The sequence below is a fragment of the Nicotiana tomentosiformis genome, chromosome 3 (genome assembly GCF_000390325.3).
Source record: "Nicotiana tomentosiformis chromosome 3, ASM39032v3, whole genome shotgun sequence".
Lineage (NCBI taxonomy): Eukaryota > Viridiplantae > Streptophyta > Magnoliopsida > Solanales > Solanaceae > Nicotiana > Nicotiana tomentosiformis.
The window spans coordinates 24,007,763-24,019,591 of NC_090814.1; the positions used below are offsets into that span (position 1 = coordinate 24,007,763).

At 38.4% G+C, this 11,829-nt stretch overlaps 1 protein-coding gene across 1 annotated transcript; it reads left to right on the forward strand.

The window, feature by feature from the left end:
- The first annotated feature begins 1,967 nt into the window (after positions 1 to 1,967).
- LOC138907504 (uncharacterized) lies at positions 1,968 to 2,542 on the forward strand. Its single transcript, XM_070198102.1, has 2 exons — positions 1,968 to 2,258; positions 2,390 to 2,542. The coding sequence occupies exons 1-2, from the start codon at positions 1,968 to 1,970 to the stop codon at positions 2,540 to 2,542; spliced, it is 444 nt and encodes a 147-aa protein (XP_070054203.1).
- The last annotated feature ends 9,287 nt before the right edge of the window (positions 2,543 to 11,829 follow it).

Below are 11,829 nucleotides of genomic sequence, written 5' to 3' on the forward strand. Positions count from 1 at the left end.
TTTGCTTCGCAAAACAATTTGAAGCTAAATACTGCAAAATATGCCTTCGGAGTCCCTGCTACAAATTGCTGGGTTTCATCGTCAGTCACCGCGGTATTGAGCTAAACCCGTAAAAATCAAAGCTATTCAGTACTTGCTACCGCTAAAGAACAAGAAGGGTGTGATGAGTTTTCTGGGATGCCTCAATTATATCATCCGTTTTATAGCACAGTCAACGATGATATGTGAGCCGATCATCAAAATACCGAGGAAGGATACTGCGACAAGCTGGACCGAAGAATGTCAAAAGACTTTCGACAAAATCAAGGAATACTTGTCTAAGCTGCCCGTGTTGGTCCCGCCAGAGCCATGAAGACCTTTGTTGTTGTACCTACCCGTGTTGGATAGAGCCCTTGATTGCATCCTGGGTCATCATGATGAAACCGAGAGAAAAGAGCAGGCGATATATTATCTGAGTAAGAAGTTCACACCTTACGAGGCCGATACTCTTTGTTGGACCGCACCCGTTGTGCTTTGACATGGATAGCCCATAAATTGAGACACTACTTTTGCGCATACACTACATATCTCATATCAAGGATGGATCCAGTGACATACATCTTTCAAAAACCCATGCCTACAGGTAAATTAGCAAAGTGGCAGATATTGGTTGGTGAGTTCGACATCATCTATATGAATCAGAAGGCCGTCAAGGGGCAAGCATTGGCCGATCACCTAGTAGAGAACCCCGTAGATGGAGAATACAAACCATTGAAGACATAATTTCTCGACGAGGAAGTGTCGTTTGTAGGTGAAGATATTGCCAAAACATATGATGGTTGGTGGATGTTTATTGACGGAGTCGCAAACTTCAAAGGAGTGGGCATCAGAGCTATTATGGTATCAGAAACCGATCAACACTACCCAGTGTCCGCCAAGCACAGGTTTCTGTGCACCAATAATATGACAGAATATGAGGCTTACATCTTGGGACTAAAATTGGCCATCAACATGAATATTCAGGAGTTGCTGGTAATCGGAGATTCAGACCTACTGGTACATCAGGTACTTGGAGAGTGGGCTACCAAGAACACTAAACTTTTGCCATACCTGCATTGTGTACAAGATTTGATCAAGAGGTTCATAAAGATAACATTCAAACATGTTCTGAGGATTCAAAACGAGTTCACAGATGTGCTGGCTACCTTGTCTTCCATGATACAACATCCAAACAAGAATTTCATTGATCCTATCCCGATAGAGATCCGTAAGAAGCCGGCTTACTATGCTTATGTTGAAGAAGAGTTCGATGAAAATCCATTGTTTCATGATATCAAGGAATATTTGGAGAAAGGAGAATACCCAAAAAATGCCACACACACTAAAAATGCACGCTTCAAAGTTTGGCCAACCATTTCTTTTAGGGCGGAGGAATTATGTATAGAAGGACTTATGATTTGGGATTGCTGCAATGCGTCGATGCCAAGGAGGCATCTAGGTTGCTCGAAGAAATACACGCTAGAACTTGCAGACCTCACATGAACGGGTTCGTTCTGGCCAAGAAGATATTAAGGGCAGGATATTCTAGATGATAATGGAGACAGATTGCATCAAGTATGTACAGAAGTGCCACCAATGCCAGGTACATTATGATATGATACGAGTTCCACCCAACGAACTCAATGCAACGAGTTCACCCTGGCCTTTCTCTACCTGGGGCATGGATGTCATCGGACCAACCGAACATGCTGCTTGAAACAGACATAGGCTCATTTTGGTGCTATAGATTACTTCAAAAAATGGGTTGAAGCCGCTTCTTATAAAGTTGTGACTAAGAAGGTCGTAGCGGATTTCGTCCGAGATCATATTATTTGTCGATTTGGAGCACCCGAGTCAATCATTACTGACAACGCCGCCAACTCAACAGTGCTCTGATAGAAGCCATGTGTGAAACATTCAAGATGAAGCACCGAAATTCTATAACATACATGCCGCAGATGAATGGAGCAGTGGAAGCCGCCAATAAGAACATCAAAAAGATATTAAGGAAGATGATGGACAACTATAAACAATGGCATAAGAAGCTACCATTTGCTTTGTTCGGGTACCGCGCCACAGTCTGTATGTCAATTGGGGCAACCCCCTATCTACTGGTGTATGGTACTGAAGCCGTTATACCTGTCAAAGTGGAGATTACTTCCCTGAGAATCATACAGGAGACAGAGCTCAGCGATGCGAATAGATATGGAACCGGTATGAGCAATTGGCTATCATTGATAGTAAAAGGATGAACACAGTGTGTCATGGTAAACTCTACCAGAATAGAATGACAAGGGCTTTCAAGAAAATGGTTAGATCGACGCAATTAACAACGGGGTAATTGGTGTTGAAACGAATCTTCATTCATCAGGACAAAGCAAAAGGGAAATTCTCACCTAACTGGCAAGGCCCTTACATGGTTCACCGAGTACTGACAGGAGGAGTACTTGGACTTGCAGAAATGGATGGGGAAATATGGCCAAAACCTATCAATTTGGACGCCGTCAAGAGATATTATGCTTAAGATTATGTTTGCAGTTTCTCTTTGATGTAACCTAAACTACGCTTGACCCGATTCCTGTTTAAGAGGGGATACGTAAGAAGCCATATCAGTTCGGTCACATCATAATAAAATCTTCATTTCTCTCCACGATCAGGACACCGGGGCAAGATTTCGAGTTTCGTCAAGGATCACCAAGATGTGCATTGCCGGAAGTATGTATTTAAACTGGGGCAGAATTTTGAGGAGGGTCCATAAAATTCCGAGTTGAGAAGGTTGCAATGTCTCGAAATGTGTCACAGTCTCTGATTCAACAAAATTATTTGTTCTACGCATTTTTCACAAATACATATTTTGAAAATTTTCATTTTTCTGTAGTAGCCAGATGTTACCCAGGGTGACTCGAACAATGCATCAAGATAAGGAGAAAAGACAAAATGAAGAATCAAAGGCACAAACCAACCTCCCCCCCCCCCAAAAAAAAACAAAAACTCATGATTTTTCTTTGGATGCAGGCATAACGGACATGACAAGCATATCCACAAACACATAACAAGAATGCTATATCCACTGACAGAAATCACCAAGTACAAATGTGTCAAGCTAAGAATCACTTTATTTCTCATATTTAGTCTTCGCCTTTCTCTGCATGAGGCTAAACACTGCCTGCATTATTGCATAGGGCTAAGCACTTCCATCATCATCACATAAGGCTAAACACTACCTTTCTCTGCATAGGGCTAAGCACTGCCCTCATCATTGCATAAGGCTAAGCACTACCTTTCTCTTCATAGGGCTAAGCACTGCCCTCGTTCATTGCATGAGGCTAAGCACTGCCTTTACTATTGTATAAGGCTAGACATTGCCTTTCCTTACATGACACTAAGTATGAGACTAAGCACTATCTCCATTACATTTCATGAGGCTAAGCACTACCTATACTATTGCATAAGGATAAAAGCTTCCTTTCCTTGCATGAGACTAAGCACTGTCTCCAATACATTGCATGAGGCTAAGCATTGCCTCCATTAATGCATAAGGCTAATTGTTGCCTTTCTTTGCATGGGACTGAGTAGTGTCTCCACTACATTTGCATAAGGCTAAGCACTGCCTTCATTATTGCATAAGGCTAAACGATGCCTTTCTCTGCATAGGGTTTAGCACTGCCCTCACTACTTGCATAGTACTAAGTACTGCCCTCATCATTAGGCTAAACGTTGCCTTTCTTTGCATAATGATAAACACTGCCCTCATCACATACAAGGCTAAGCACTGCCTTGTCTCATTCTCACATACAACTAAGCATCACTTGTTCCCTCTATCAAATGGTCGATATCACCGTATCTTTGCATTTCATGGGCTGAACATCGCCACATTGTCCGAAGGCGTCATAGTCTGAAGACATCATCCTCATAGCCCAAAGACATCATGCCATGTCCTGAGGATCTCTCGAAACTACATATCATTATTCAAAGGCGTCATAGTCCGGAGGCACTATCCTCATGGCCCGAGGATACCATTGCATGGCCTGCGAATACATTATCATACGCTTCATGGCCCAGGATGTCATGGTATAAAGAAATCATCCTCATCGTCCGAAGAAAACTCTCATGGTCCAAAGGGAATTTGCATCATGTTTAAATTTCCGCAGTAACCCTATATATTCGTGTGCATCGTGTTTCAAGTTTTGCAAGTCATTCAGGAGGTAAGGGAGAAGTTACATCCTTCGATTAACTCAAACGTAGTCGACAATAAGCAATTGTTTACTCTTTGTCTCGTAACCGCCCAAACATTTACCTCGAATATCCTTAATACTCAAATTTGCATTCATAGCTCCACCCGAAATTATCCGTTCCTCATGACATTATCCTATCCAAGAGATCTTTTTCGAAACAAATGGCCATCCTTGTAACAACTCCATCGGTTTCGTTCGCCGTTGGATCCAGAACTACACACAGCCCGATTTCCGTAATTCCAAGGATATGTAGGCAACTCAGGAACCAGGGTTCGGCCCCCATTTTTCAAAAAACACATCATCTTCACTCATTTCAGACAAAATTGGTCATCTTTTTCTTTACTCCACAGCTCTTTCATCACTCCCGGGTAAAGAATGGCAGGTGTTGATATCCAATTTTGCCCTCATATTTTTTAAAATATTATATATACTTTCAAAATATCATTTTTCATCATTACCCAACTTACAAGAGTCATATAAGTATTTTTCATAATTTTCTATAATATTTAAAGCTTTAAAATTGATTTCTTGCATTTTAATGGTTCAAATATTTATTCAATTATGCTTTTAATTTATTTTGTGATGATATAATCATCCAAATATATTATTTACACCCACATATATATTTTATAAAATATTTACTCCATTTCATATAATTATATTTGTATTTTTTGCTATTTATATAATTTTACAATAATAGCCTTTATTCTATACATAATTACATTATTTACATTGTTTATACTAAAATATCATTTTTATATTTTTATAATGTTAAGCTATTATTTTCAATCATTTTTCTTCTTAAGTAATATTTTTATTAATTATAAATCACTTTTTGTAAATTATTTTAACCAAATTTCGCATATTTAATTTATAACCCAATACATGACTAATTTCGGACCAAATTAGGCCCAAGACACCTGGCCCATTCCATTTCACCCTTTAGCAGCCCAACTAAACTACCCCTTTTAAAACCAAATCGTGACCCGTTACACTTAACCCGCCCCATTTCCTATCCGATCTTGGCCATTGATCTTGAATGATCAACGGACCAAAATAAACATCCCCTCTCCTTATATATTTCACCCCTAAACTCTAGAGACATTTCCCCTGAATAACCGCCCCCAAATCCTCCTCTTCTCTCTTTAAAAAACCTAGCCTCCTCCCCCAATCCTCTCCGAATCCGATCAAATCATGGATTCCTTCTGTGATTTACTTACTTTTTACGTGTTAACTCATTGTTACTTATAAGACTATGGTGTTACTTAGTACGTGCCCCATTTTTGGCAAATACCTGTCTCCAAATCAAGCGAAATCAGCTTCACCCTTCAAGATTTGGACGATATTTCGTCTGTATACATCCATGGAAAGGCTTTGAGGGCCCGGTTCACCAAGATCTACGGCCAATATCTAACCTTTGTCAAACTAGGGTTTAATTGGTTTCTTCTCCTAATGCGATTTTAAATTAATTTTGCATGTTCTTCTTTCCTTGTTTATGTTCGATTGACTATATATCCTTATTTGTGTGTTGATCTTTACTACTATATAAACCCCCTTTCCCCTTTCCTCGTTCCCCTCTAAGGCTTAATGATCACTGAAACTAATGATTATCTCTCACTCTCACTTGGCTTATAATACTCTGACGCTTAATCTCTTGGCCGGCTGAAAGCCAAGGCCATCAGAATTTAATTATTGGATCTTTTCTCAGTGCTAACACAGCCCGGGGTTCATTCAAAACTGTTGGGAACTCTGATGCACTGAGATTCATGGGTTCTACTACTCATCTTTGTAACGACACGGCTTATCGTTTTGAGCAATTGTGTCTGATTTAGTAGTTTGAGGCATGAGTAGCTTCACATAATGTATTATGATTTGCGTGCATGGTTGACTTTGGTTTTTGAGTTATTCGAAATTGATTTTGAAGGAGGACTAACACTTCAGAAGCTGGAAGTTGAAAGAGTTGACCAAGTTTGACTTTTTGAGTATTTGACCTCGGGTCGGAGATTTGATGGTTCTGGTAAGTATGGATGGTGATTTGGCTTTAGCGTATGCCGTGATTTACATTTGGATATTTCTAGAGGGTTTCGACATCATTTGGCGGAAGTTGGAAATTTAAAGGTTTAGAATTTTCTTAAGTTTGACCATGGTTTGACTTTAAGGCTATCGGGTTCAGGTTTTGGTTTCGGGATTTGGAATAGGTCTGTTTCGTCATTTATAACTTGATTGCAAAATTTGGTGTCATTTGGAGTTGATTTGTTGTGGTTCGGACGTGTGGTTGCAATTCTAGAAGTTCTTGAAGTTCATTGTGATTTTAATGCATTTTGGCATCTGATTCATGATTCTAGAGGTTATCTTGGTATTTTGATTGCGTGAGCGAGTTGTAATATGTTTTTAGACTTGTCTGGGTGTTTGGTTTGAAGCCTCGGGGGCTCGAGTGAGTTTTGTATTGGTTTCGATTTAGTTTTGTAGCATTTAGAGTGCTGGTGCTGGTTTTATCGCAATTGCGATATTTTTGTCGCAAATGTGACTACTGCATTTGCGAGGTAGTTCTTTCTTTTGTGAACCTGGGCAGTGGGGAAGGGACTCGCATTTGCGAAGAATATATCGCTTTTGTGGAGCCTATAGAGTGCGCATTTGCGAACTCTGTACTGCATTTGCTTTTGCGGCCAACTGGTCATTTTTGCGAAAGATCAGTGTCCGCATTTGCGACATTTTTGTCGCATTTGCGAAGGCATAAGAACTGTTCAAGCTTTGCTTTTGCGAAGGATTCTTTGCTTTTGCGAGGGTTCGCAATTGTGAACCCCTTGTCGTAAATGCGACATCTGCAGCTTGTTTAGCTGAGTATTCCGAGACTTAGCTTCATTTTATCATATTCTGAACCCTAGACTCGGTGGGAGGCAATTTTGTAGAGAGATTTTCATACCAAACTATTGGGTAAGTGATTCTAATCAATTTTCAATTTTATTACATGATTATAAATTAGATTTAACATCAAATTCATGAGAATCTAAGGGAAACATTCTGAGATTTGGTCAAAGTTTTGAAAAATAAATATTTGGGATTTGAGAGTCAAATTGGACTCGGATTTGGAAACAAAACACATATATGGACTCATGGGCCTATGGGTAGTCAAATCATACCCTTGGACCTGGGTTTTGACCGGGCAGGCCCGGGATTGCCTTTTGTTGACTTTTTGATAATGGTATAAAGGTCATAGCTTTGTTAATTGAAGTTGTTTCTCTTGCATCGTTTGATGTATTTAAGTTGTCTCTGGCTAGATTGAGCCGAGCGGAGGCGGATTTGTAAAAGAAAAGTTAATTTGAGTATTGATTTGGCCAAATTAAGGTAAGCATCTTGCCTAATTTTGTGTGGGGAAAACTACCCCTTAGGATTTGGGTTAATTCTGATATTCGTGTTATGTGAAAGTCGTGTACATGAGGTGATGGGTGGGTACACGGCATATATATGGTATTTGACCGGTTTTGAGTATCTAGACACGTTTCATGCCTTTAATTGATTTTTCATAAAATGTGATATGTTTCATCGTTAATCTACTCTTACATGCTCTACTTGACATTGTTAGCACTTGTTCTTCCTCTTACTTGTTATTCTGCTCTTATATGATTTAGTTGAAGTTGTTGCCTTCTTTATTGTCTTGTGACCTCTTAATTGTTGAGTTTCTTCCATAACTTCGTGCTTATCTGCTACTTGCCTTAATTGTTGTACTTGCACACCTTAGATGTCACATGCTTCACTTGTCCTATTGCTTTAGTAATATTTGTTGCATCCCTTCATTATTACGTGGTTCCTTTATTTTCATGTACTCACCCTTTGATGGTAGAAATTCTTGTAAATTGAGTTATTGGATTGTTGTTGATTTAAATTGGTTGTGGATCGGGTTGCACGCCGCAATGGTTATGATATGATAGAATAATGGAGGATTTGATATTGATACGGTGAGATCGAGTTGTGCCCCGTAACAGATTATATATGTGGTATTTATGGTGGAATAAAGGAGTATTATGATATTGATAAATGATAATGCGGTGGGATCGGGTTGCGCGCTGCAACACATTTTATATGTGATTCTTGATATTGATATGGTGAAATAAGGGAGGATTGTGTGTGTACGGTGGGATCGGGTTGCACGCTGCAATGGATTGTGTGTATTGTACTTGTTGTTGTTGTTGTTGTTGTTGTATTTTGTGTGAGTCATGCATCCTACGTGAACCGTTGTATTATTTCAATGTATCAATTTGTGCTCCTGTGGTTACATGGTGAATTGATTTTCAAGATAAATTTACTACGCGGAGTTACTATCTCATACCCTGTTGAGTTGTTGATAACATAACGGTTTTAAAAGAAAGAATTTGGGCATACTTCCCTTATGTGATTCTTATGTTAAACTCGTCGTTTCATTCGGTACTTTACTATTCTTAATCGTTGTCATATCTCACTTTAATTGATTTCTCAACTTAAACTTCTAAATATGTCTGATGCTTGTACTCTATTTAAAAATCGTTATTATATTTTAATTTAACAAATTCTATGTTAAATTCAGTAGCTTATCCGATGCTTTATTCTATTTGAAAATATTATTTTCTTCACCCAAATGATTTCTAAATTAAACTCATTTCCTCATTGATTTTCTACTTGATTCAAAAACTGTAATTATACTTTATTGTACATGAATAGATCCCTCAAACATTTTATTTAACATTTGACACGGATACTATGTACATGATAGCACGTGGATTTTGTCGTGCGAAAGTGATTTGGAAAATGTGGGCACAAGGTGCATGTGTGTATGGTTTGGAAGTCATGGCTTATGATTGAGATTACGAGGAGTGGTACATGAGGCAATTCTTGTTGAAATTCGTGCATTAGGAATGAGTTGATTGATTAAGTTATCATCGATTTCCCTTACATGAATTCATTCATATTTCATCTGTACCCTGACTATGTTGTTACTTAATTACTTAGTTGTTTCTCATTGTCATTCGTGCTCCCATTATTTTCACTGTTGATTGTAATTTGTGATCCTTCTGCTATTGGCCTTACATTGATGTTCTTTCCTGGTTAGCTTTATGTTATATCCTGCATATGTTTACATGTCTAGTAGGTGTTTTGACCTGGCCTCGTCACTACTGTACTGAGGTTAGGCTTGATACTTATTGGGTACCGTCGTGGTGTACTTATGCTACGCTTCTGCATATTTTTGTGCAGATCCAGGTACTTCGGGTCTTGTTGGTTTTGAGACTGATGTCTGCATGGCTGGAGACTTCAGGGTATATCCGCTCGACATTCGCAGGTCCCGAAGTCACCTTCTGTTGTATTTTGTTTCCATTGTTTCCTATTATTCCGGAACAGTGATGTATTCATTATATATAGTTACTCTTAGAAAGACTTATGGCTTGTACTACCGATCTTGGGGTTATGTAACTGATATCAGTTCAGCTACGTTGTTAACTTATAATCTAATGTATTGCAGATAAGATTAGTTAAATTCCATTATTTATCAACATGTGTTAGGCTTACCTAGTCTTTACATGACATCCTACGGTAGGGATTGGGGTCGTGACAATCTTGCTACTGACTATTGAGATATTGTTGAAATTGTTCTTCTTACTTACTTGTTTGTCGATTAATAACTGGTAAGTCCTTTAACCTTTGTAGTTTCATCTTTTGTTTGTGAACCAATGTGTTACCATGTTGTCTCTGCTTACAGCCTTATTTTCTTTAAGTTTATTTTGCGATTCTGAACTTTTCCTAACACTATGACTTACTTAGTTTGGTAACCTGGATTCTGGATTTCTTAAGCATGTCTTACTGTTCTGTGTATTTTTGGGTACTTATGCCTACTATCTACAATGAGCCTATCACCCTACCCTACTCCGGATCCTTGAGAGGAACTAATTCATTGTCTTGAATGTGTTCGTATGCACTGTTTTCCTTAAGTCATTCATGTGTAGTTTGTTATCTTCTTCAATGATCATGTAATTTTTGAATTTCGTCACTGCCTGAATCTCTAAAATAGTATGCCATGTTTTTTCTGCAATTCCAGTGTGTGATCTGCTAAGCTCTATGTTTCTAGTGTAAACTTCAATGTTTGGCCTTTTTTTGTATATGATTAATTGGCACTAGGCTTGATAATTACCTATCCTGTTAACCTAAGTTTGATACTTTCATCTACCATGAATCCTAATGTTTGCATGTTTTGTTAGCCTAAGGTCGACATATGTTTTTACCTACTATGAGTTCTTAGTTCTACAGTTAGTGTCCATCATGTTAAGTCTCATGATCAACTATGTATGTTTGCCAAATTATGCTACTAGTATGGTTGTTATGCAAGGCTTTCATGTTAAAATCATCATATGAAGATTGTACTCCACTTTCTTCTTATCTATGATTCTGCTAGGCTGTCATCTGAAGCTCTTTTAGTTGGTTCTATTTTGAAACACTGTTTGTAATGGTTTGTTAGTTTATGATAGCCTATCTTGTCATTGGTAATCCTGTTTTTCTAGAGTTACTTGCCCGTATGTGTCTTTGATGCCATTCAACTTAGCATGGCCCTGTCTATTGGCTGAAACTGCAGTTTTTCCAGTTGTGAAAACTATGTGTTTAAGTTATTCCATGAGTAGTTCTGTTACCTGTATGGCTGAATTTGGCATCCATTAGCTTAATTATTGGAATCGTTTAGGCCTGGTATGTTGGGCCTGCCTTTGGTATTGAGGGTTCGAAGTATACTGCATGCACCTGGAGTTTGGGACTGCTGTGCGCATGAAGTTCTAAGCCTATTTGAAGGCCCAGATGTAATTACTGGGTTATTCTATATGTGTATTTGGGACTGTTGTTATTTAAAGTGATCTGTATTAGCCGGTAAAGTGAATGATGGGGAAATTAGTAAACAAAGGGTTGGGTATTCTATTTCTTGCATGAAAGGGAAGAAAACTTCTCTATAGGATTTAATTGCCCTGTTTGCTATCTGTTTAACGTATTTCGATTCTACACACTAACAGAAGTCATGCCTATAGGAAATCACACACTTCACTTAATTTGTCTAATACTTGTACACTATTCAAATTATGCTAGTTTAAGTGATTGCTATACTTGTTTCGATGTATATTACTGTGCACTCTTAGACAACTATAGGGATCAAACGCCTTATTTCATCATTAGACAGCATGCCTATAGGGTGTAATAATACATGCCTTTGCTAATGCTCATCTAGATACCATGATTATAGGTCTTTAAGTAATTAATCAAGCTGCTTCCGTTAGTTTCATTATACTACCCCATCTAGCTGACATGCCTATAGGGACAAAGTATTATAAAATCAAGTTTGAATACCAACTGTTAGAAATCGTGCCTATAGGATACTCTCATTCGCCTAGAAAGCCTCTCTATAAAATCAGCACTGGTAATTCTAAATTCTCGAACTGTTTAATCTACCTATAGGGTCTGTAATACCTTTAATCTGCCAATCTGTTAGTCTAAGCTACAGTATTGTCTATACGATACTGGAAATCAGAATCGCATAGAAACCATGCCTATATGACTCAACGACTCTCATGCT